At 34.8% G+C, this 27,931-nt stretch overlaps 1 protein-coding gene across 2 annotated transcripts; it reads right to left on the bottom strand.

Moving 5' to 3' along the window:
* Positions 1–2,571: 2,571 nt before the first annotated feature.
* Positions 2,572–27,522, bottom strand: LOC111049583 (transmembrane emp24 domain-containing protein eca). 2 transcript variants are annotated; one of them, XM_039427514.1, is made up of 5 exons: positions 27,440–27,522; positions 11,702–11,817; positions 9,815–9,919; positions 8,444–8,590; positions 2,572–3,373 (listed from the first exon to the last, which is right to left on the bottom strand). In XM_039427514.1, exons 1-5 carry the CDS (start codon positions 27,492–27,494, stop codon positions 3,224–3,226), a joined length of 573 nt encoding a protein of 190 aa, XP_039283448.1. In that variant the 5' UTR covers positions 27,495–27,522; the 3' UTR covers positions 2,572–3,223. The 2 variants fall into 2 exon arrangements, with proteins under 2 accessions (XP_039283448.1, XP_022191389.1); XM_022335697.2 differs by lacking the exon at positions 27,440–27,522 and adding an exon at positions 18,062–18,332.
* Positions 27,523–27,931: the final 409 nt, after the last annotated feature.

The following is a 27,931-nucleotide window of genomic DNA, read 5'->3' as shown; positions in this document are numbered from 1 at the left end:
AACGGGTAGTATTATCGACCGAGCGAAGTGAGGTCCAAGATTCAAGTCGACGATTTGGCATTTCTCCTAATTGACCGAGCGAAGTGAGGTCTAAGATTCAAGTCGACTGTTTGGCATTTCTCTTAATGTTTAAATGTTGCGCATTTACGGCGAAACGCGGTAATAGATTTTCATGAAATTTGACAAATATGTTCCTTTTTAATTGCGCGTCGACGTATATACAAGGCTTTTGGAAATTTTGCATTTAAAGGACAATATTAAAGGAAGAAGGAGCCTCCTTCATACGCCAATATTGGAGTAAAAATTAGACTATAGAATAATTATTCATCACAAATCGGCTGTCTAGTAGACTATATAATACTACCCGTTCAAAAACATCGAACATCTTGAAAAATGTATCTTTCCATCTACGTTGTAGACAGTTGCAGCCAGACTAGACCTCATGCAGTATTCTCATCCACAAGTACCTGATTGAAACTATAGACCTTATGAAAATACAGCAATAGACTGGCTTCTGCACACATCTATGTAATCACTTGTCAGCTGATTTATGATGAATAATTCTATAGTCTGATTTTTACTCTTATATTGGCGTATATGAAGGAGGCTCCTTTTTCCTTTTATATTATCCTTGAAATGCAAAATTTCCAAAAACCTTGTATATACGTCGACGCGCAATTAAAAAAGGAGCATACTTGTCAAATTTCATGAAAATCTATTACCTCGTATCGCCGTAAATGCGCAACATATAAACATTAATTTAAACATTAAGAGAAATGACAAACCGTCGACTTGAATCTTAGACCTCACTTCGCTCGGTCAATTATATTCTTTAATTTTTATAACTTTTGGAATTTTGACAAATTCCTAATTTTTTTATTTTTAATTTTTCATAAGTATTTGAAATCTTTGTATTTTTCATTTTTGAATTGGGTGTTTTTTTGTATTATTTATTATTGCATAGGTTCGTATTATTTTTCTTTTCTCATTTGCATCTGTCTCAATTTTTATTGTTAAGGAGACATATTTGGGGAAACCCGTTGTCTCCATTGTGGATATATAAATAAATAAATGAACTATTGATTGATTGCAATAACGCATGCAATTAATAACTAAAATAACATAGTATTGGCTCTCGAACTTTCTCTGCTTTGAACTTGGGCTGTCCTGTTGCCAGTATGTCTTGAAGGAGATTAGCTTTTGATGTTAGCAGTTTTGATCCACCAACCCCAACAGCCGTTTTTCACACCAATACCTCGCCGTACATGCAGACAGAATTTACTCTGATGGACAGTATAAAAGTAGGCTGCAGTTTATAACTGCGCGAGGTCTACTGTTCACAGAACTACTAGTAGTCAACTGTCTACTAACGTTGATGGAAAGATACATTTTCAAGATGTTCGATGTTTTTGAACGGGTAGTATTATAGTCCACTAGACAGCTGATTTATGATGAATAATTCTAGTCTGATTTTTACTTTCTCTGCCCTATTACCATAGGTAAGGAAAGTATTGCTTTCTGAAAAAAATTATGGTAGCCTACCCAAATTTGTAAATTTCTATACGTTTCGAGGTCCCTGAGTCCAAAAAAGTGGTTTTTGGGTATTGGTCTGCATGTGTGTGTGTGAGTATGAGTGTATGTGCGTCTGTGTACACGATATCTCATCTCCCAATTAACGGAATGACTTGAAATTTGGAACTTAAGGTCCTTCCACTATAAGGATCCGACACGAACAATTTCGATCAAATGCAATTCAAGATGGCGGCTAAAATGGCGAAAATGTTGTCAAAAACAGGGTTTTTCACGATTTTCTCGAAAATGGCTCCAACGATTTTGATCAAATTTATACCTAAAATAGTCATTGTTAAGCTTTATCAACTGCCACAAGTCCCATATCTGTGGAAATTTCAGGAGCTCCGCCCCATCTAGGTAAAGTTTGATTTTAGATTTCCAATTATCAGGCTTCAGATACAATTTAAACAAAAAACTCCAAATGGAAAAGATTGAGCATGAAAATCTCTATAATTAATGTTCAGTAACATTTTCACCTAAAATTTAAAATAAGCTCGAAATTCGAGAAAATGTTATTATTTCAATTGCAAACTGTTGGCAACTGTTGATTCTATTAAATCATTCACTATGAAGAGATAGCAGACCTCGTGTGTCTCCAGCGTTATAGTCCTGTCACCAGCTGGCTTAGATCTTTGCATAGTAGACTTGAGATGAGCGGGAGCACTAGCGTCAGGTGATAAATTTTCATAACGGCAAGGAAAGTTGTGTGAGTGCGCCACACCAGATTTTTACTCTAATATTGGCGTATGAAGGAGGCTCCTTTTTCCTTTTATATTATCCTTGAAAATGCAAAATTTCCAAAATCCTTGTATATACGTCGACGCGCAATTTAAAAAGGAACATACCTGTCAAATTTCATGAAAATCTATTACCGCGTTTCGCCGTAAATGCGCAACATATAAACATTCAAACATTTAAACATTAAGAGAAATGCCAAACCGTCGACTTGAATATTAGTACTCACTTCGCTCGGTCAATTAAATAAATGATATCAAGACATACATTATTGAAAACATCATATAATTTTCGACTCAAAATTATTCATTCATGTTACAATTCAAAAGTTTTAACATGACAAATGAAATAAAAGTTTTTTGCCAGACTTTGCCTATGACTTACTTCCATGTAAGCCATTCATGTAAAAACGTTCTGTAGAACTCATTAGTAATTTAATTATATCTCACTCTTACTATTGCTTTTAAACAAGAGCACATCAATTAATAATTAATTATTAAGGCATTTATTATTTTATATCATCTATTAGGAAAGACAAACCATTAATATAGTTGAAAGGCGAAAATTTCCTCTCACATCTATATAATATGCTTGATTCCTCACTGATTTAAAAGGCATTGAATCCTGAGATTCATTAGGAACTATGATATGAACTAGATACTATTTCACTATTGGAAGATTTTCTTAGTAATAAAAGAATTAAATTAAATCACTTAGCCTATTGAAGAATAGTAAAAAATATGATAATTGAATCATTTCTCCAGTTAGGTAATACTAATTCCATGACCTTACTATTGTCAAATAATAAATTCAAATTAAAGTTAATTAGCCTGAGTACAAGAGTTTTCCTATCTCCGCAAACAAATACCAATGTATCCTAACGGACTCATAAAAATGAAAGAACCATATTTTTTCTCTAAACTAGTTTCTTGGCCTCAAAGAATGATTTGAGATGTCTCATCTGCCAGATGCCCATGGTAACCAGAATGACCAGCTGAGACAGTGACCACCATAGAACTCCTCGATTCGTACTTTCACTCGTGTCTCTGAATTTCTCTTCGCGAAACTGAAACAAGCAAAATTTAAAATAATTATGAAAATTAGGTTCATAGTAAGTTACCTATTACTCCTAAACCCTAGTTCAACTTGAGCAACACTTGTATCATATCATATTTCCTTTGTTTACTAGTAGATAAATCAAATCAAATCAATTGTAACAGATACTCATCATACTTTATATTATAGAATCAAGGATTCAAAATAACATGTACGGAATAGGAAATACATGTTTGACGCATTATTAAACTGCTGACTGATTAACTTGAAATTTCGCATAAGGATTCTGAATTTACCGAGGATGGTTATAGACATATCAGGCGCGGATCCAGGAGGGGGGGGTCATCCAGCCCCCCCTCCCCCGGAAAATTGTTGAAGTTTTTAATCGAAAACAGCATTTGAGAGCTTTATTTGTTGAAATTCATCAGATTTTTTGATTTGTTCATTTAAATGCCAAGGTAATAATACTTATTTCTGCAACTACAGTAGTATAGTCCAGTCACTATATACATTGGCGCTTGTATTACTTTCCTTGCCCTATTACCATAGGTAAGGAAAGTATTGCTTTCCGAAAAAAAATTAAGGTACCCCAATTTCTATATTTCTATACGTTTCAAAGTCCCCTGAGTCCAAAAAAGTGGTTTTTGGGTATTGGTCTGTATGTGTGTGTGTGTGTGTGTATGAGTGTATGTGCGTCTGTGTACACGATATCTCATCTCTTATTAACGGAATGACTTGAAATTTGGAACTTGAGGTTCTTCCCCTATAAGGATCCGACACGAACAATTTCGATCAAATTCAATTCAAGATGGCGGCTAAAATGGCGAAAATGTTATCAAAAACAGGGTTTTTCGCGATTTTCTCGAAAACGGCTCCAACGATTTTGATCAAATTTATACCTAAAAAAGTCATTGATAAGCTCTATCAACTGCCACTAGTCCCATATCTGTAAAAATTTCAGGAGCTCCGCCCCATCTATGCAAAGTTTGATTTTAGATTCCCAATTATCAGGCTTCAGATACAACTTAAAAAACAAATTCCAAGTGGAAAAGATTGGGCATGAAAATCTCTACAATTAATGTCCAGTAACATTTTCACCTGAAATTGGAAATAAGCTCGAAGTTCGAGAAAATAAGATTATTCAATTTGCAAACTGTTGGCAAGTGTTGATTCTATTAAATCACTATTCACTATGAACAGATAGCAGACTTCTTGTGTCTGCAGCGTTATTGTCGTATCACCAGCTGGCTTAGATCTTTGAGTAGTAGACTTGAGATGCGCGGGAACACTAGCGTCAGTTGATCAATTTTCATAACGGCAAGGAAAGTTGTGTGAGTGCGCCAAACCAGATTTTTTTTATATTGTAGTGTGAAGGGATGCCATGGCGAATGGTGAAATGGTGTCAACTGCCAATCAACCTATACTTCAACACCTAAAGCGATGTTCAGTAGGAGAGCATTTGAAGACATTGAAAATGAGACTGGGTGGGGCTTATCAACAAGCTGTCAAGAGTTCCTCGGAAGCAGCAGACAAACGGCTTTTAACCGCTAATAAAGGCAATAAACCAAGAGAATTCAATGCTGGAAATGCAGTTTATCTGCACAATTCCGCAGTAAAGCCTGGAGAATCGAGTAAATTCCATCTCCCTTGGGTGGGACCATTTGAAGTGAGTAAGAAGATGAACTATATGGTGATCTTGCCCGATGGTCTCCAGATCAACGTTTACATGAACCGCTTAAAACCTTGTCTCAAACCCAAGGATGAGGAGAGACTAAGTTCCAGTCACGATGCTGATGAGGTTATGGATGAACAGGAGGAGGAAGACAACCTGGAGCAGGAAGTGCCAGAGTCGGAGGAGGATGAACCATCTTATGTGCCCGGGGGTAGGGATCAAACCATCACAAGAACCTCGCCATATGATTTGAGACGAAGAAACAATAGCTCTTTTTTAAACGGTGGGGGAGTGTGAAGGGAATCCCCTTCATGGCTAACATGTCATTAACGTTCATCGCCTTGGCAACCCTTCACAGAAAAAGTTTGTTATCTTGTTTATGATTAGTTATTAATGTTCAAGTTTTATTAAAGAAACGTTCAATTTAAACAGTCGATTTTTTCATTTAATTTTAGCGTTGTCAGTTCCTTACAGTAATTCTGTTTTTTTTTTAATATATTGTTTAGATACATAAGAGAAGTCCAGAACCAAGTATTTCATGGAAAATTTCCTTGTGCTAGAGACAGAGTGGTCCGAAAACCTCGTATTTTCGGTTAATTTTCCAGTTTTCAGTTATTTCCGCTAAATCCTGTAATCGATCAGAAAAATTTGCTCCCGCCTTTTATTCAGTTTATGAATTTCATAATAAAATTAGATTATTGGAACTTTCTATCTTCAATGAGTAATCTACAATTTTACAAAAATAATAAAAATTTCAAGAAAAAATCAATTTTGATGAATTATAGTTTTTATTCAACAATATCTTCCGATTGTTATCATTCAAATGTATAATGCAAGATTCCTCTGAGCGTAATTTTGTGCTCTACAGGTAGAGTGCTCTATCTCATATATAGATTTTCAGGTAAACCTGACAACAATGATCCTTGTATTTTGGAAAACACGTAAGTTCCAGCTTCAATTATCATCAGCAGCTCAGTATATTGAGAAATCAGGACTACAATATGAAATGCAAGCACACCTCCTTTTTCAAGTCTGTATTGACTGGACTCAAGTAACTGTAGATTTTCAAACACGACTACTTGTGAAGTGGGGGGCGCATATTTAGATTTTTATTAATTAATTAATTTTAATTTAATAATTGAAGCAATTTTATTCAATTTGTGATTCAAAGTTTACGTAACGATAAAATCTCATTCATAAAAGGCCATAAACGAATGCATTTGTGGAGCAAATGATAGCGAGCCGGACTTATGGATGAATAATTTCATAAGATTGCGAAGAATAATTTTGTTTTGCTGAGAATTTTCAATTTGAATAAAGATATCCACGTAATTTTAAGTGAATAATATTTTTTCAATAATTTTTGTTGCCAAGTAAATTTGATAAGATAATACTCTTCATTTTCAGCATGGAACTATAAAATTATAATTCAATCTATTTGTTTCTTAGAAACTGAAAATATTGAAAATAGTACACCAGCTACATCCTATTATTTTCACAAACAATGCAAATTAAATTACATAAATCAGGTGTTGCTTCTAATCCATCAAATTATCGTCCAATCAGCTTGTTGAGTACTTTTTCCAAAATTATTGAAAAGTTAATAAAATACAGTTTAGTTAGCTATCTCCTAAAGCATAATATAATTAACAAAAATCAATTTGGGTTTCAGTCTAAAAAAAGTACAGTAGATGCAATATGTCTTATAACACAGAAAATTTCAACAACAAAAATAAAACAATAGCCATATTTTTAGACCTTGCTAAAGCTTTTGACACTATTCCTCACTCAAAACTTCTGATAAAAATGGAAAATTTGGGTATTCGAGGAATAGCCCTTGAATTATTTAAGAGCTATTTAAAAAATAGATTCCAAATGCTCAAAATTGATAATAAAACCAGCCTTGAACAACTCACTGATTACGGTCTTCCACAAGGAACAGTCTTGTCGCCGATTCTCTTCCTAATCTACATTAATGATCTTCTCAAGTTAGAATTAAAAAATGGTGTCTCAATCGCTTTTGCTGATGACATTTCATTGTTATTCAGTGAAACGTATTGGGAGGATACTAAAAAAGCAGCAGAATCCGGACTTAAAATAGTAAAATCCTGGTTTGATGAGCATATATTAACATTGAACATAAAAAAAAGTAATTTCATGTCTTTCTCTCCAAATTCTATAGGCCAGCCGCAAGGTTTGGATTCCATTAAAATCCATAATGTAAATTGCAACGAATCTGATTGGATGAATTGTACATGCTCAAAGCTTAATAGAGAACATCGTGTTAAATATTTGGGTGTAATGATTGATCAACGTTTGCGTTGGGATGTTCACATCAATAGTACATGTAACAAACTCAGACATTGGATAAGTAAATTCCGTAATATCAGCGAAGTTGGTAATAAAAAAATCTCAAGACTCATATATTTTGCCTACATTCAATCATTTCTGCAATATGGAATAAAAATTTGGGGTGGAACATACTCAAACCACTTGGAGAAACTTTTTGTAATTCAAAAACACCTTATAAGAGCTATATTGGGAAAACCCAGACTCTATCCAAGTGAGTTTCTGTTTAGTGAGCTAGATGTTTTAATTGTCAGGCACCTTTACATAAAAAATTTAATCATCTACATAAATAAACATATGAATCTTTTCAACCTGCGTGTTTTACCGTATAACCTCCGTCCCTCATCTATTACCTTTCAAATTACAGATACTATTTTATCAATTTGTAGAAAACAATTTTTATATCAGGTATCAAAGCTCATCAATGTTATTCCTAACCATTTTATCACCAGTAAATTGAATAGAAAACTGCTAATTGAAATTCATACATGGATAATCTCGAACAATGCAATTTTGGCAATGTAATTTCCTCATAGCTTAGTATAAAGACTTCTCATGTTTTTATGTAATTTTCAACTTTTCTTTACTTTCCCCTAAGCCTTCACTCTGCTCTTTCTCTTCCCTTCCTCACTCACTTTTTCTTTTCCCTATTTCTTAATAATATCCCATTATTATTTTCATGTACTGTTAAGCATTGAACACTCGGCCTCTGCGCTCAGGTTACTCGAACCTTGCAGGGACTTCCCGTTTTTAATACAGTTATGTATAATCCTATTAATGGTATTTTTCTTTTTCATTTTATATTGTATTTTACTTTATTCATTTACAACCATTTTTGTCATTGTAATTATGTTTTTGGGACAAATAAAGATTTGATTTGATTTGTATTGATATTATTGATGTAGCTCTTGGTGGTATACTATTTTTTAGGAATTTTTTTGAAGATTTTACAACTAAAATTTCCTTGAGCAGTACAAACTCAAAATTAAATTCCTAATACTTGGAAAGCTCCATTATCAATAGAAGATACAGGTTTGTAAGACTTTTTAGTAAACACACCCGTTGGTAATTCTGTTCCTTTGCTATCTGTTGAACTTGATCCAGTAGTTGGCGCATGCGCAGTTGAAGCTCTGTGAGTTTCTCTCTCTGCGCAACATTTGCATAGTCTATAGCATGCTCACCCACTTGTATGTCAAGGTGAACTCTCTGCAAAAAAATAGTTTTCATAATTATAAAACTGTAATTCTTGGAACCATTCTTAGGCGGATTTCACACCAAAGCTGGGCCGGGCCGAGCCGCCGAGCCAGGCGGATCGATGCGATGCTGAGTTGAGCGGAATCTGCCTGCGTTCGCATTGAAGCCGATTGACGATTCGCTTTTTAAGACATTTTTTAGTTGAAAAATACAAATTACTGCGAATCTCATTACGTGGGAAGATCGAACCAAACTGAAAGAAGGCAGAATCCGCTTGGCTGAAAACGCTCGAGTTGGGCGCCGACTGCACAAATCCGCTCGGCTTGGCCCGGCGTTGATTTGAATGATCCCGACTAAATCCTGCATAGTTAGCGCGCACGCGGATTCTGCTCGGCTCGGCCCGGCCCAGCTTTGGTGTGAAACCCAACTAAGTCTAAGAATAATGAATGAAGTTTTATTCTCAGTAAGCTTAATACAAGAAAATGTGAAATACATGCATATCAAAAACAAATAAACAAGTTTGTAATATACGAACACAAAGGTCAGATCGATGTTTAGCTTTCAGTTTAGGTCGCACTCGCGTCGACACTATCACACTGTAAAGCATGAGTGTGAACAGAACGGTTAAGTCTCAATAGAGTTCCAGCACATCCACATTTTTTCATAATTTATTCATTTTATACAATAAGTACATCATCAAAATGGTAGGTATAGGGAAAATGAGGTGAATAAAAAGGTAACCTTGTGCTATTCCTCTCCCAAATTTAATAATATAATAAAATTTAATTTAATAATAAGTCTTGTAGTTCTTCACTTCACAAAAATTTCAGTCCTACTATTATTTTACAAAGTAGATTTTTGAATTTAGATGCTTCAAAACCAAACATAAAAGAAATATTTCACATTATTATCACTAAAATAAGAAATATAACAATAATAATTTATTCGATCAAAAGACAAACATATATAAAACAATCATTGCCAGAAGATTAGAGGCATAAATCAAAACTGAAAGCTAAATCACGATTCACTCGTTCTGTTCACACCTCAAACCTACAGTGAAGATGAATGTATGATGTGATTCGCTTTCAAATGTCAATATTCCTTATAAATGACACCAATTCTAACAGAAGTGAAGTGAATTATATTTATAAATAATACTGCTTTTCAACTCGACATCATTAAATAAATAATCTTCCAAATATTTTCATGAAACAATAAACTAAACTAACTTACCAGTTGTGTTCCACCGATCCACTTGGTGGTATTGGAGTACAAGCAGATTACATGTTCACCAGGTGATTGTGACGTGAACGATATTCTTCCTTCATGACTATAGACCTGAAAAAAATAATTGAAAAATTCCATGATCAAAGAACAATTTGCAAGGACCTAAAGCTAATTTTAAATTTCAATTTAAAATTATTCTCCATTTCAATGTCATGGGTAGCACTGTCAGTCACATTGACGATCCTCATACAAACAATACAATACAATACAATACTTACATGCAATATAGCCAATACTAATGGCGAAATACTATCATATTTTTATAACAGTCTTATAATAGCCTTAAATGGCTATTTATTGTTGTGTTGTATAAACCCTGTTTGTATTGTGTTGTATATTGTATTATGTTGACTGGCCTATATGTCAAAAATTGTGATATTTCATTGAGGCTAATAAAGATATTCTATTCTATTATATAAAACAACACAATTGAATTCCTATATTTACACACACACATACACTTATGAAGTAAGTGGAACAATCAATCTTCTGAGTAGGCTGTGGTAGCTATTTTTAAAAACGTTCAGGGAAGGGGCATCTTTTACAGTATTGGACAGGAAATTTAAATTCGTTTACTTGAATAATTGGGGTTTCTTTCATAAAGAATGAATACGGTTTCTCAACCCTTATCAGTGTCCTAGTCTTGGTATTGTGTGTATCAATATCTGAACCATTTACCCAGTCATACCTTGATTTAAAGGCGAAAATTGAGAGATAATCGATGAAAAGACTGGGAACAGATGGTATTTTAGCTGACAAAAAAGTGTCCTACTGGCTTGACAAACATCAGCCTAAGGACTCTCTTTTAAGCTCAAAACACTGACAGAGAGAATGTAGAGCCCGCCCCATAAGAGTATCCCATAGGCAAGCAAGGACTCAAACCATCTATGATATGCAGCAAGAACTACATCCCAAGACAACCATGCTAATCCTTGAAATAGCATAAGCTGCTGTATTGAGTCTCTTCAAGAGATCTTCAGCAAAAGGTCATCTTCACCATGATCCATTGAAACAACTAAAAAGTTGGTGAACTCAGAGGGTACCAGCGGCCTGCCTTCGATTTCAAACTGGAAATGGTTTGGGTTTGGCACTCTATGTATGGAGAATTCCATGAATGAAGTCTTACTGGCGTTCACTGATAACATATTTGCTGAGCATCACATTAAGACCTCTTCAAGCACTGTATCTCCAATTAATTGAAGCTCATCAGCACTTACAGCGAAAAACATTTGGCGTCATCAGATCATCAACATAACAGATCTGAGTCTGAGAGGGGACATTTTTGAGGAGAGGAAATTCATATATTAAGAATATAAAAGGACCTGAGATGGAGCCCTAGGCCAAACCTTTATTTATTACTTAAGAACATGACTTGTAATTTCTGTTGGTGATATGCAAGTGATCCTTGACCCTTATCTCATGGAAGATTATGAAGCCGGAAGTGTGTGTTGTATTACATTTATTAATTATTATTTGGTATTCTGTTCTAAATGGTTTGTTTTTTCATATTGATTTCTACCGTTTTTTGCAGATTAGACGTTAAAGTGATCTGATTTCCAGACTCTGTTCAGAGGGGTGACTACCTGGTATGCTTGTACCATAGAAATAAAATTAATTCAAGTTTTTGGGGTACCAAAAAATTAAGTAAAATAATAGGGTACAGTTTATTTTTCCAAAGAGAGCTGCCTCAACAGAGCAATTTATAGTAAACAAAGCTCCCAAAATGGATATACATCCAATTTTATGAATCGTAACAATATTTGTTACTTCTCACCGTAAAGAAAATATATAGACACTGGAATACATAACTTAAAAGAAATACAATCAACTCACTCTGGAAAGAAGTAGTTTTCCATCTCCATCTTTCACTTCTACATGCATTCCGATTCCAGAACCTGAAGGCATGAACCCATTGCTTCTTGAGTCGTAGACCTCAACTTTGTAGTTGACTATTTAAAAGAAAAAACAATTCTATTAGAACACATTTATCATTCTGCATCTTACATCAGGTATTACAGCCGTGATGAACTAAGAAGCGGGAAATTGACATAATTAAATTTTATGTTTGACAAGATCTTATATGAAACTATGGATCAAATGAATGAATTATTATTATTATCAATTTTTTCAAGATCAAGAAGAATCGCCCACTAGTTGTAGGCCCCCTGTGCTAAACAAGAAGCTATCATATAATTTCAAAATATTGCCAACTTATTTATAGCTTAGTCAATTCTAAGAGAAGTTACTAACAAATAGCAGCAGTTTTGAATACATGCAACCATCAGTATTGTTGACGTGTTTTAATTATCCATGAACATTACCACTATGAATTACAGACCATATAATTGTTCTAAGATGACTGAAATAAGGGTGTTATCTATCATATTCGCCAATAAAACACCGATTGCAGCTCGCTATTTACTATAACAGCTAAACTATTTGAAATAACTGGAATAAAATTTATCAAACTGCTATTCTAACAAACTGTATGGTTATTGGCAGTATAAAAGTAAATTCGTAGGGATTTTTATAGGTAGGAAGTCCATTTCGGAAAGGTCCCACGTGGCCTGACCATACAATTTAAGCTGTCATTGGGCCTCACGACTGTTTTACTTCAGCCAGGACCAACAAATTGAAATATTAATTATTGTAAGATCTCTACATTTTTATTTTCAATCCGAATAAGGAAAAATGTGTGATTCTCGTCGCTCTTGTGTTCCTGCATGAAAACCTGATTATTCGGAATCACCACTTTGTAGTCCAGTCAAATGGTCGTTTTTCAGAAAACAGCACCGAAAGAATTTCTCTGTACGGTATGTATTTTGGGGCGCTGAATTCGAATCTGAAATTTGCTGACACACCAGAGGGCGGCTTCACCTCCAAAATTTCGGACTTTTTTTATTTTTCCATTTAATCTCGAGAACCTTGAGTTTTTCGGGAAAAAGCATTCTCTACAATATTAAAGGTAATGACATTTCCAATAAATTGAGTGGTCGCGCAGGACTACGATTTTCAGATCCGGAGCTACGAATTTTAAAAAAGGGGCATTTTTCAAACCTACCACTTCTTCCCTATCAACTTTGATCTTTTTTTAGTAATGATCAAAAACCACACATCACGTGGAAGAACAATTAATTCTGAACAGCATTCCTTGGAAATTTTCGATTTTAGTAATGGTGGGAGGGGGAGTGCACCAAAAAATAGAAAATCATGTCCTACAGCCAAAATTCAAATTTTCATTATAATACTTTTACAAGGCCTTCCTAACAAAAAAGAAACATATTTCGGCTGAAATCATCTTACGAGGGTTATGTTCTATGAGAATCAACCGTTAGATACTTACACTTAATTTTAGTATTTCCTAGAGGGGGGCATGCATAAGTATACGCCAAAGATCAAAACTTTTAACACTTATAACTTTTGTACTGTTCAAATTCCTTCTTGTACTGTAGCCTACTAATATTTTTAAACACAAAAAATGGCTAATTTCCATATTCAAAGCTGCTTATCTTGTAAAACACTTAATATAAAAAGTTCACAATATAGTGAAGGTTGTGGAGAATTCTCCCCTCTTCCTACTCCCATAAACAATAGTTCCGATTTCAATACCATTCAAAAGTTATAGCCGATTGAAAAAGTGGCGATTCCTATTTTTCAATTTTTCGCGATTATACTCTGTTAATCAAGTGTTCCTAAAACGAGTCTGATAGAAACTAGCGATTGGTCTCAAATTGGAGTGAATTTTATGCTCTAAAAGCTGAGTTGTCTAATCTTAAATCACTGTCGTTATTATAAGAAAACTGTGAAAATCAAACAAATACAAAATAACATTAAACTATGATAAGTTTATTTTCTTTGGACAAAATAAATCTTTTGGGTTACTCTATAACAAATGGTCGCATAAAACCAGATCAAGATCTAGATCTTAAAACCTCTTCAAGACATAACACTTCCAAACAACCCTGCAGCTCTGAAGATTAGATTAGATTTCTTTATATATGTATGTTACAATATTTACTGGCTTATACACTAATTTACATTAAATGACGATAATGCTAGTTATTCAACGAATTTCACAAAGTATAAATAATTAATCAATGAGAATGAATATAGAATGCAATTAGAATAACGATAACATAATAATGTGATGTAACTTCATAAATCGGCGGTGTTTCAACAAATAATTGTCGATTCTTTTAGAAGGATATAAAATATCCTTCTCATTAACACACGACCGGGTTGTGATGAATTAGAGCTTTTGGGAATTATAACTCGAAGTAATGTTCAAATACGAAACTCTACTTAATAAGTTAAGAACTAGTTGATTTGAATCTTAGAATTATGGGATGAATGAATGAATGAAAAATAGAATGATAGTGAATACAATATTGCATTAATAATTAAAATTAGAGAAATGAAACAAATGTTATAGGGTGGGATTTAATTAAAATTTCAGAAATTGATTGGGTAATATTAACAATATACAATACTAAAGAACAGAAAATCTTGAGGTGGGAAGATGAATACCGTTAGAGAGTAAACAAAATGTAGACAATAATTTTGACAGCGCTGCATTTTATCATTGAGTGTAACTTGCATGTCATTGAGGACAGATTTGCAGTATGTGAACTGTGGAAAAATCAGAGATTGGACCAGTAATAATCGTATACTTCTAGGAAGGACATCTTGTAATTTTTTCAGTGAATGCATTGCTGAGAAAACCTTTCTACAGGTTTTATTGACTTGTTCTGACCAGTCGAGGTTTTTATCCATAACGATGCCTAGGTTTTTCACTGAGATGCAGTAGGGGATCACATTACCATCAACAGTTATTTTATGTATCGAGTTGAAGTCGATATTGTTTACTAAACGTGAGTAACCAATAATTATGGGTTGAGTTGAGTCTGAGGCCGTTTCGCCTTGTCCATTCCACTATCGAACTTATGTCATGATTCATTTTTTGCACGGTTTCATTAACTTTCGTTATAGGACAACTTGCATAAATTTAAAGGTCATCTGCATATGTATGGAAACTAGAAAATTTTATAGAAGAGGGAAGATCATTTGCATACAGAGTAAAAAGAAGAGGGCCTAGAATTGAACCTTGAGGAACACAATGTGAAACATTTAACCAATTCGACCTGTTCTTGCCAAGAGAGACACATTGTTTCCTATCTGTAAGATAGGAATTGAACCAAACCTCTTGATTGATGAATGAAACCAAAAATAGCTAATTTTTTAAAAGAAATTTGTGATCAACAGTATCAAATGCTTTAGAAAAGTCAAAAAGAGTCAAGATTGTACATTTTCTTTGATCCATTGCCAATTCCGTGTCATCAGTGACACGTAGAAGAGCAGTTTCTGTTGAATGAGATTTACGAAATCCGGACTGAAAGTTATGAAGCTTCTTTTTCTTTTCAAGGAACTCATTAACTTGTGCATGTACAAGTCTTTCTAGTGCTTTTGATAGTGCAGATAAAATACTGATAGGTCTAAGGTATTCAACTCTATTGGGAGATGGAACCTTATTCAAAGGACGAACTAGAGCAGCCTTCCAACTTTCAGGAAAAGTTCCGTTCTCAAGAGACTTATTGAAAATAAATGTGATAGTTGGTAGAACAGCAAAGAGCATTTTCTTGATAAATTTGATTGGAATTTTGTCGGCCCCAGTGGCATTGCTATGAATATGCTGAATTGCTTTGAAACCTTCAAATTCTGAAATTGGATGAAAATGGAATTGATCTTCTAATGGTATATTGAGGTTTGTTACTCGATCATTAAGGTCATTGGAATGATTCCTTATCGCTGACTCATCACACTGATTTGAATGTGAAATGAAATGGTTGTTTATATCGTCTAGAGGTAAGTCAATTTCGATTTGGGACTTCTGTTTGCCAAGACCGAATTCTTTTATACCACGCCATAGTGATGAAGAGTCTTGTTTGTTGTCAGTCATGAATGAATTCAGGTACCTGATCTTTGAGTTACGTATCTGTTGCTTTACTTTATTTCTAAGGCTCCTATACTCAATTAGATGTCAACTGTCTAAGTCGAATGTCTTCCTGAATTTCCGGTGAGCTTTGTCTCTTCTACCCATTTTTTTCAGTATGTCGCCAGTCATCTACGGTACACGTCGTTTTTATTTATTCTACATAAGGCGCATGTTTGTCATATAAGTCAAGAGTCCAATTTTCAAAAGTCTCTACCATTTAATCAACTGAAGTAAGGCTTCAATCTGATGCCATGGAGTATGAGCTACATCAGTCAAAAAAGCGGGTTCATTGAAATGTTTAAAGTCTCTAAAAGTTATGAATTTCTGTGCTGGTTTTGGTGGCTTATCAGAGAGCACACAGTAAATCAGGTCATGTCCAGAAATAGCTGGAACTGATATTTGTCCTGTTTGAACAACCTCGATGGGATCACTAACTATGAGAAAATCAATTAAAGTGTCAGATTCATTTGTATGGTGAGTTGGATCAAGTGGTAGAATAGTCAAGTTGAGGCACTGAAATATGTTAGTTACCTGATAATAGTCAAAGTTACGATTAGTCATGTTGAAGTCTGTGTTCATATCACCCATGACAAGGACACGGCTATAAGATGGCATAAGAGAAAGCAATGCATTTTCAAAATCAGTAAAATGACCGATTTTCGGTGGACGATAGCAAATTCCTACAAGTAATCTATTAGATCTGGACAAGGATAATTCAAGGAACATGAATTCTGGTCTAGCAGAGTGAACTGGCTCAGAGGTGAGTAATATTTTAGTTTTTATACCGTATTTGACATGTCATGTTATTTTGGTTGTCAGTGTGTGAGCTCGTTCGTTAGGACTGTGAGTAAAGTCCGGCTGTTCTGGTGAAGGGGATAGATTTTGCTCTTGTTTTGTAATACAGTTTTCCTGTCGCAGTTCGGGCAGTTTAAAGAGAATTGTATTATTGAATAGGACGGGATCTGAACCCATTTCATTGGATCAGTTATTTTGATTTTTAATTAATAATTAACGCTGCGAAATACCAGTGGATGCCAAAGTGGGAAGCTATTTCAAAAAGGTAGGTGACTACTGAGTCATTGTTCTTAAATTTTTCATAACCACAAACATTGAATCCTCATTAGCAGCAAGCGAGTGTTTCCCCATTAATTCATATAAAATATTGTTTTATAATCAAGTTAATCTTGTTTTGTTCAAATGTAAATATGTTAAAGACTCATTAAAGTTCTAGTTATTTTGTTCTTTTCTTGTTATCATAGTTTTTTCCCCTTACATATTTTGATGAAGGCGCCTTGCTTACAAAGAATGATTCCAAAATACCTATTATACTGAAGTCCTGAAAGCGAAAGATTGCTCTGAGTTCGTCGATGTGACAACTGAGGGACTGGACATTAAGATGGGCAGTGTATGGAAATGTTTGCTCACTATTCTAAGTAGAGTCCTACTTTTTCGTTAAAAATTCTATCATTACAGCAAGCTTCTTTCCCGCTACCAGCAGATGCTCTTCAGGCATTTCATCAATTAAAAAAAGAAGTAGAACATGCAACTACGGCTCTAATCAACCCTTATCAGGAATTTCTCTATCTTGTTTAAGTTGCTTATTAGGATTCGCGTGTCTTTTTTGTACAATTATTTCTCTTACTCAAAAGGAATGTTGACATCAATTCCAATAGGAGCCAAGTGTTTTGTTGAAACAGTTGATTCTCTTTTATCACGCTTCAAGTTAGCCTACTCTATGATTTACAAGGACGTGTTCAATAAAATAAAAAGTTAATTTGGGTAAAAATGACTAAATACGGCACAATTTTATCTCTGATATTTTTGAAGATATCAACTCAATTTTTTTTAATGAAAGAGAAAGAATAAATAGGTGTCGGTAGCCTAATTTCAAATATGCAAATGTGCCGTAATTAGTAGCGTTAGCCTTAATTTGTTCCAGAAGAAGTAAATATATATGCTAATCAAGTATATTAAACACAAAATACTGTGGATAGATAAAATTATCAATGCAGTGGACAAATAAGTTTAATGTAGCAATCAGGTTGAGCTTAACTAATAAAATTAGACACTTTCATAATATTAAATTCGATCAATATTTTTAGATCATTAATAGCAATGTATATACTTGGATTTATTTGAAGCTTACCGTACCACCATAACTTGAAATTTAAATATAAAATATTATTTATTGAGTTTCTCACCAACAACAGTTGTGTCAGCTGGAATTTCTTCAATAAAACATTTTCTTTCAGTTTCTCCAATGTGGAAGTAAAGAGCAAAAGTAGGTGATAAACTAGCTAACATCAAACATAACAGAAGAAATTTCATTTTTTAAAAGAATAGAGAAATAAAACAGAACTAATATTTTAAAACTTCTGAGTTGTCATCTACCTACTAACACCTAACAGTCTACAGCTTTCCATAACCTGTCATCGTCAGCAGAGCAGACAGCAACACAGCATGGGTTGGCAAAGGGTGACAACCAAGGAGCTAAAATATAGTAAGTGGCCGTTATACCTGTTACGAATTGAACATGGGCAGCCATGACAGAGAGAGGCAAGAAGCGGCAGAAAATTTGAATGACCGTATTGATATAATGGAAACTTGCATAAAAGACAAGGTGCAAATTGTTGGAATATAATAATTCATGTTAAACCTTATTTTGTATTATTTCTATTGTAATGTCAAAATTATTTATGTGTTTGAACAACTATGGTGGCAGCACTGTCATGGTGATTAAAAACGCAGTCGGTATGTAAAATCGTTTTCTTTGTGGGTTTTCCCTCGTCAACTCTTTATTCTTTAAAAGTAAAACTAAAACTTTATCAGGTTATGGGCCCAGATAATGGCCAAAAACGTAAAAACAAGTAAAAAGTTTAATCTTAAAACAAGTAAAACATGAAAAGTGATTATTGGTTTTTCTCTTAAAATAATAGTAAAAGGTAACCTCAAAATGGCGCCGATGGACGTGGAGAACTAAGTGCATAAGCTGAAGGATGCAGATTCATTCACTATGTGGGAATTTGAAATTAAAATATTACTTAAAGCTAAAGATCTGATGGATGTGGTAGATGGAACTGAAACTTCAGAACAACAGGGTGAAAGTGCTGATAAGGTTAAGAATTTCAAAAACAAAGACGCAAAAGCTCAACATTACATCTTGATGATGCTGGACAATGATGTGAAAATACATATTATATCGTGTAATAGAGCCAAGGAAATGTATGACACATTGAAAAATGTATTTAAACGTGACACAACTCAACAAAAATGTGCTCTTCTTCAAGACTTTTATACATGCAAGTTCTCTACAGATAAAGACATGATGGGTAACCTAACATACATTCAAAATATCGCATACAAATTGAACAGACTTGACCAGAAAATCGATAAAACAATGGTGATTACTAAAATACTGAGTGTACTCCCAGAACAGTATAAACATTTTTCAAGTGCGTGGGATTCTACAGTAAACACGGAAAAGACTTTGGATAATCTAAAGGCTAGACTTCTCCAGGAAAAAAATTAAATGGTCAGGTGAGAGCGAATCTCTGGCGTTTAAAACAGTAAGACAAGAACGAGGTAAGATCAAGGCCTCTACTTCCAATAGTAAGACAACAAAATGCTACTCGTGTAATGAATATGGACACATTTGTAATAACTGCCCAAATAACAGGTCTAAACAAAAATTTTGTATTTATTGCAAAAAGTCAAATCATTATGAAAAGGATTGTTTTTTGAAAAACAATAGGTCTAGTGATAACAAGTCATGTAAAATCTGTAAAAAAACTAATCACAATGAAAAAGACTGTTACTTTCCTAATAAGGCTCAAAGTAATCTTTTCTAACTCAAGTAAATAGTTCAATACGTCATAGCCTAAAAGCAACTGAGGGTCAGGATGTCTCCAATAAAGTATTTATCATAGATAGTGGTTGTACTCCAAACCACATAACTAATGATGTCAGTATTTTAGATAATGTAAAAACATGTCAACAAACGATATCTGTTGCCAAGAAAGATCAAAGTATGGTAGCATTAGCTTCAGGAGTTGTAAACTCAGAACAGTGTATACTTAAAAATGTTACATATGTCCCAGATCTCACTAATAATTTAATGTCAGTAAATGCAATTACCGAAAATGGTGGAAAAGTTTTGTTTACTAAAAGTAAAGTCCAAATCATGAAAAACGAAATTGTTATTTTGGAAGGGAATAAAAATAAGCAAGGTTTATATGAAGTTCAATTAAAAGAAGAAATTGAAAATAATGTAACTATTGCAGAATATGCCAGTAAAATAGGTAATCATGACAAGGCTATAGTGAATCATATTTCTAAGAAGATTGACAAAGATTCTGAATCCAGTTTCTCAAATCATTCAGAAGCAATGAATTGGCATAGGAAATTAGGTCATATTAGTTTCAAGAATCTTGAAAAATTATCCAAAATTTCAGTAGGAATTCCATCAAATGTATTGAATATTTGTGAAGAGGAATTTTGTAATATTTGTTCAAAAGCCAAACAAGTAAGAAAACCTTTCAATTCCATTTTTTGCAAGTAATTCATTCAGATTTATGTGGTCCTATTGATTCACAAACTCATGATGGTAAAAATTATTTTTTGACATGTGTTGATGATTTAAGTCATTTTTGTAAAGTCTATTTGTTAAGATCTAAGAATGAAACTGCTACTTATTTGAAAGAATATGTATATGAAGGTGAATCTCATTTCAATCTCAAAGTTGCTAAAATCAGGTGTGATAATGGTGGGGAAAGTTGATTAAAATGATTTACGTAACCTGAATAAAATTTAAAAAGAGATGCAGACAGGCAAGGAATCCACGGTACCCAAAAGAACAGGACATCAGCAAGTGATGATGTGATCTGGCCATGCGATGACAAGAATGGAAGCATCCCAACACAGTAGGCAAATCCCCCAGTGGAAATGTGAGCAGGAGCATGTAGAATTCCAAACAAATAATCCGAATTTCGAGTTGTGGAATTTTTAGATTGATTTCCAAACGGTAGAGATGATGAAATTGAAAGCTTGAGTTTCAAGAGGTGAAGCCAATTGTTAGAAAAATGGCGATAGATGCCAACACGAGGTTGTGATCTTGACAAAGTTTATCAGCGTAAATATGTGCAGCAATTGATGAATAATTGAATCACAATTGAAGAATAGAGTAAACAAATTAATTTGAAGGAATAATTCACTTTTAAAAACGTTCTGTAAACTAGATGAATTTGGATGAAAGGTTTAGACCAGGAGCGAAAGTGCACTCTCCGACTAGGAACCATTGAAAAACAAAAGGCTAGCTAAAGGTGCTAGCAACAAAAAGGAAGGCGGAAATGTCAGCCACGTATGTAAAACGTTTACAAACGTTTGGTGAAAAAGTAGCAAATATCTAGAAAGTAAGATGCCTAACAGACAAAATAAATTCCAAAAAATTGAATAATACAAATATTAAAATTGAAACGACAAATAATACAATGAATAATATAGAAAACCAACTTGATTGGGGCAGTGACGTGGAACCTTGACTGTGACGTCACTGGACAGCGCAGACGGACAAAATGACGACATGATGTCTACGTAGTAACGGAACGAGTAACAAGGTGGAACCGTTCTAATAAATGCTTTGTCAGATTTTACATAAACTGGGCCCCTTGTGTCATACAAGGGTATAGCACAATAAGAAAAGGTAAAAAATATGTCAAATCTGGCAAAGCAATTGGAAATTGAAAACTGGGCCCCATGTGAGAACCAGGGGAAAAAACAATGAAACCTGAAAATAAGAAATGAACCATAAGAGCAAGGGGATGAACTAGAATCCTCATCAATGGGAAGACGTGTTAAACTCGAAATAGCTCTCTTAAAAGTGTCGGAGGGAGTGAGAACAGTGACAACTCGAACCTTGTCGTCCTTACCAGGATGAACTTCAGTAATGCGCGCCAGTTTCCAAGTGGACTGCGCGGAACCAGGATCCTTCAAGATGACAACCGTACTGACCTTCAAATTTTCACAATTGTTTAACAATTTGCCTTTTTTCTGAAGAGTGGTTAAAGAAAAAGTACGAGATTTGGGGCCGCCTACACAAATGGAAATAGGACTGGCGTAATCCAAACCACAATTGTAAAAGGGAAAATTAGCCTGAACGCGGGCCGCTGGTAAACTACCCATGATTTGCTCAGAACGAAGAGCCGAAAAGCAAAAACATATTATGCAATGCCGCAATACACTTTTGATGGTGCGACGGGTGGAGGGAAACCAAAATTGTTGTCTTACACTGGCCATGGTGGCCTGCACACCAGCATGACTTAGACGACGATGGTGAGCAACAATCAATGCACGAGTGAATTTGTGATTGCTAGGCAACAATATTTGATGTTTATAATCAAAGGAAGCATTTGCATTCTGCAAACGTCCACCAACTCTGAGCAGTGAATCTGAGTGAATGAATGGTGACAAGGCTTTAATAGAGCTATTAGGCAATAGCTCCTGATTTTGATGCAATGCTTTAATTTCAGCAGAGAAGGCTTCTTCTTGAATGGATTTGAAGATACAATTTTCAGCTTCTAATATTTCAGAGACAGCTAATTGACCAAAGCGCGGAGCGACTGAATTTTGTTTCCTACAATTATGAATAAACCATAGAACATACACCGTTGTATGAACAATTTTGTGATAAGTGGAGCAACTATTAATTATGCCTGAGATAACATCACTATGAGAAGAAGTAGTAGCTAATACCTGAACTGATTGAGAACTGATTTCCTGAACTGATATCTGAGCTGATTTCTCTAACTGATGAGAGACATCATTTGAAGTCAGAAAATTTGACATGACCCTACAGGGAGCGGCCACAGGCGAAGCAGGGAGGCACGAACGAGGTGCTGCAATAGGACGAATAGTTTTACAAGAACCAAATATGACCCAACCTAGACTGGTTTTATGAAGAATGGGAGCATTTTGAGCTAGATACAATTTACCAGGCTGAAGTACAGATGCGAATATGCCAGCACCAAGTAACAAATCTACAGGTTTAGATTGATCAAACAATGGATCCGCTAATTTGAGTTCAACAGGAATTGAAATTTTGGAAAGATTGATGTTCACACTAGGAACATTAGATGATATGCTATCAACTACAATACAATTTTCTTCAACCGACCACGAACGATCAGATGAAGATAAGCAAGCTGAATGAGAAATAGATGATTTGGTCTTATTCTCACCTACACTATGAATCAAAGTGTCCAAATACAAAGTAACAAGTGACAATTTTTCAGCCAACCTAGTTGACATCAAATTACAATCAGAGCAAGAATCTAAAAGCGCGGTTGCTTTAATAAATTCCCCACTAGAAGATTGAACCAAAACTTCGGCAGTAGGTAACAAAGTGACAGTTGATTGCTGTTGCAAACACAGTGACGAGGTGGAGCTCATTGTGACATGAGAGTTCTTCTGAGGCTGTTCTGCATGAGAAACAGCTTGTTTAGTTGTTTCCGCATTCTGAACCATGACAGAATTCAAAACAGCATTCTTACCCTTGGAGGGAGCAAAAGATTGAGAATGAATAACATTTGAAGTTACCTCATCCTTAGGAGTGTCTCGCGATTGAGGATACGACCTATGAAGAACAGTGTGGTGACTCTTGCCACAAAGTGTACATGATTTGTCCAAACAAATATGATTGGGTGTGAAAGGCTTGATGCAATTATAACATAACCTTTTGTCACGGACAGCATTCCAACGATCAGTAACCTGCAACTTCAATAATTTATTACAACGATTTGGAAAATGACCAACAGAATTACAAAAACTACAAGGTGGCATAGAAGAGGTAGTAACCTGCATTCTAGATTGAACATTTGATTGAACTTTGGCTTGCTATGAGCACCAACCGAGTTAGATGTACCTTGCTGTACATTTCCTTGATGGTGGTTAGCTGAGCTTGAAGCAACAGCTTCCATGATTTTGCATTGTGATTCCAAAAAATTCCAAAATTTATCAATGGTGGGAATGTCATGTATACCAACACTCTTTTCCCATTCTCGAACAGTAGCAGTATCCAACTGCAACAACATTTTGTGCATGTACAATAAGTCCTTGATTTGGACTCCAAGTTGAAGCGCTTCGAGTGCGGTAATGTGGGACTTGCAAAAGTCAATGAATGCCCGTAATGATTGCGGACAGTTACGTTTTATGGTAGGAGGAGATTCAATTGCCATGACGTGCCTGGCAGCAATTAATCTCTTATTGTCATACCTCTCCCTTAAGAGGTTCCAAGCAAGCTGAAAACCATTTTCGTCAGCTTCAATGTGTTCCACTCTAGCAAGAGCTTCACCACTGAGTGATTGATGAAGATAGAAAAATTTCAATGAGTCATTAATATTATCCTGATTACCAATAATATACCAATCTATTTCCTGGTGTAAATTGTCTCTTGCATTGAAAAGAGCAGAAGGCTCAGAAAGTGAATCTTCCTCATGATCGGACATGCTTAAAAATTAACAGAAAAACCTGAGTGAACGAAACGATACTGCACTGTAGCAATGCGATTGCTGCGCCAATAAGCAACCTTGGGCGCTGGTCCAGTATGCAGAGAGGTTCAAAGGTCAATGTCATACACATTGAAATAAGCATCGGTGGCCTTAAAATAACACTTATGAGCTAAAGGTAGCTGTCAAATACAATGAAATAATTGTTAATATAGAATACATTAATATAGGCGGCATAGGCCTTCAGTGAATTAAATGTCAAGTTAGACATCAATAGAACAACTCAAATATGAGAATACGCTTGCAAGCCAAGGGTAGCTATCAATACAGGCGACATAGGCCTTCAATGAATTAAATGTCAAGTTAGACATCAATTGAACAACTCAAATATGAGAATACGCTTGCAAGCCAAGGGTAGCTATCAAATACAATGAAATAATTGTTAATATAGAATACATTAATATAGGCGGCATAGGCATCCAGTGAATTAAATGTCAAGTTAGACATCAATAGAACAACTCAAATATGAGAATACGCTTGCAAGCCAAGGGTAGCTATCAATACAGACGACATAGGCCTTCAATGAATTGAATGTCAAGTTAGACATCAATTGAACAACTCAAATATGAGAATATGCTTGCAAGCCAAGGGTAGCTATCAACAAAATTGAATGAAGTACATATTATAACCTTGACGTTATGTAGGACAGTGCTCTCAATGAGACATGCGCTGTAGCATATTGAATTCATGAGGATAGGCTCGATTGCTAAAGGTATGGACAATTAAATGTTTTTAATTGCCGAAAAAAAGTTGAATGATAGCTACAAAAATCATATGAATGCACATTAAAATGTTTGAATTAGAAATAGAGAACAACGTGGTCCAGCATCGACACGCTGTAGTATTTTCATTAACAGTTATGTAATACATGCGTAAATGAAAGTTGATTAAAATGATTTATGTAACCTGAATAAAATTTAAGAAGAGATGCAGCCAGGCAGACAGGCAAGGAATCCACGGTACCCAAAAGAACAGGACATCAGCAAGCGACGATGTGATCTGGCCATGCGATGACAAGAATGGAAGCGTCCCAACACAGTAGGCAAATCCCCCAGTGGAAATGTGAGCAGGAGCATGTAGAATTCCAAACAAATAATCCGAATTTCGAGTTGTGGAATTTTTAGATTGATTTCCAAACGGTAGAGATGATGAAATTGAAAGCTTGAGTTTCAAGAGGTGAAGTCAATTGTTAGAAAAATGGTGATAGACGCCAACACGAGGTTGTGATCTTGACAAAGTTTATCAGCGTAAATATGTGCATCAATTGATGAATAATTGAATCACAATTGAAGAATAGAGTAAACAAATTAATTTGAAGGAATAATTCACTTTTAAAAACGTTCTGTAAACTAGATGAATTTGGATGAAAGGTTTAGACCGGGAGCGAAAGTGCACTCTCCGACTAGGAACCATTGAAAAACAAAAGGCTAGCTAAAGGCGCTAGCAACAAAAAGGAAGGCAGAAATGTCAGCCACGTACGTAAAACGTTTACAAACGTTTGGTGAAAAAGTAGCAAATATCTAGAAAGTAAGATGCCTAACAGACAAAATAAATTCCAAAAAATTGAATAATACAAATATTAAAATTGAAACGACAAATAATACAATGAATAATATAGAAAACCAACTTGATTGGGGCAGTGACGTGGAACCTTGACTGTGGCGTCACTGGACAGCGCAGACGGACAAAATGACGACATGATGTCTACGTAGTAACGGAACGAGTAACAAGGTGGAACCGTTCTAATAAATGCTTTGTCAGATTTTACAGGCATGTTTTAAATAAAATATTGTTGTTCAGAAAAACAGCTAGCTGACATATTTAGGTACTAAACCATTGTTGGGGAACAAATTTTCGAAGTTTAAAGATAATATGTTGGTGACTATGTAAAACAAGTAATACAAGTGATGACTTTCTAACAAGTAATTCTGATTAAAATCTTTATTATCATTTAAGAAATAACAATTTAGATGTAAACTGATTTTTTGTTAAAACATTTTGACATCAAGGAGGAGTGTTGGAATATAATAATTCATGTAAAACTATATTTTGTATTATTTCTATTGTAATGTGTTTGAACAACTATGGTGGTAGCACTTTCATGGTGATTAAAAACGCAGTCGGTATGTGAAATCGTTTTCTTTGTGAGTTTTCCCTCGTCAACTCTTTATTCTTTAAAAGTAAAACTAAAACTTTATCACAAATCAGTTATATTTAATAAATACTACATTGAATTTCCATTGAGCATTTTAAATATATGTATTACAGTTGTTATGCATCCATAAAATTCATTGTTGGAATTGCTTTTCTTGAAGCCTTGGTGAAATTAATGTAGCCCAAGTTACAGTGTTAATACTGCTTAGACGTACAAGTGCTCTACTAAGTTGAAATGCCATACCGTGACTGCAAAATTATGATTTTTTTATGCTATTTTGATTAGGGAATTCAAAAAACTAGTTGTTTATGAAGACGTTTCTTTGATACCAGCTTGCGGTACTTTTCTACATTATCTCTAAGTTCAAAACAAGAAGGCAAAGTATGATGGTCAAAAAAAATAACAAACTAAGGCCAGTATTAGACGGTAATATTTCTGTAATATGCAGATCATATGAAATAAGTTGTAAGAAATCATATTTTCTTCTTTTTTCATGTTACCGTCTAATAACATTACTATCTTTAGTGAGATCTACGTTATAATGACAGTGGATTAAGATGGGAGAACAGCGTTGCCGATTCTCTGCCTTGCTTAATTATCTTTCTTCATTGTCAAAAACAGATTTGGCATCGTTGCGGAGCAAGAAAAGGATAGTACTACCTGCTTTGTCAAATGATAGACAAGGATAGCAACACCAAAGTTGATTATACTGTCATTATAACATGGACCTCACTATAATACCGGCCTAACATAATCATATAATATAAGCTGATGTCTATAGTTCATACCAGTCAAGTTTGCAATACTATCATCATCATAAATATAATAATTAGTCATAGAAACCAATTTAATTCTCGAAAACACACCTATTCCTGCAGTGGCAGACTGGCAATAGAGGCTCTTCTTGCATCTCTCTGTCATGGCTGCCCTTAGTTCGCCGTGTAACACATTGAGAGCGCTGAAAGCACACCAACAGCCGCTCTATGGTTTACTATATTTTAGCCAGTGAACTCTATACTAACTGGAACGGGCTGTCCAATGCTAAGTTACAGCCAAAAGTGTGTAAGGCGGAGTGAGTGAGACAGGCCTACTGTGTGGGATTCCCTTCTCTCTCTTACTCATACATTTGAGCATGTTGTTGCAGCTCTTGAGTATGATATTCATTTTTAAAGTTGAGAAACGGATTTGAATGAGTATTAGGGCTATCAGTATTAGATCACAACCTTTTCTCTTGAATATTGTGATGTATTTGTCATAGAATGCGTAGAATTGAATGAAAATACGACCGAGAAATGGTGATGTATTGTGTTGCATTTGGATGCAAGAATGGGCATGTTAAAGGAAATAAAATACCAATT

The sequence above is a fragment of the Nilaparvata lugens genome, chromosome 4 (assembly GCF_014356525.2).
Source record: "Nilaparvata lugens isolate BPH chromosome 4, ASM1435652v1, whole genome shotgun sequence".
Taxonomy (NCBI): domain Eukaryota; kingdom Metazoa; phylum Arthropoda; class Insecta; order Hemiptera; family Delphacidae; genus Nilaparvata; species Nilaparvata lugens.
Note: the sequence above shows the minus strand (reverse complement) of the source record. Positions and strands in the feature narration are given on the sequence as shown.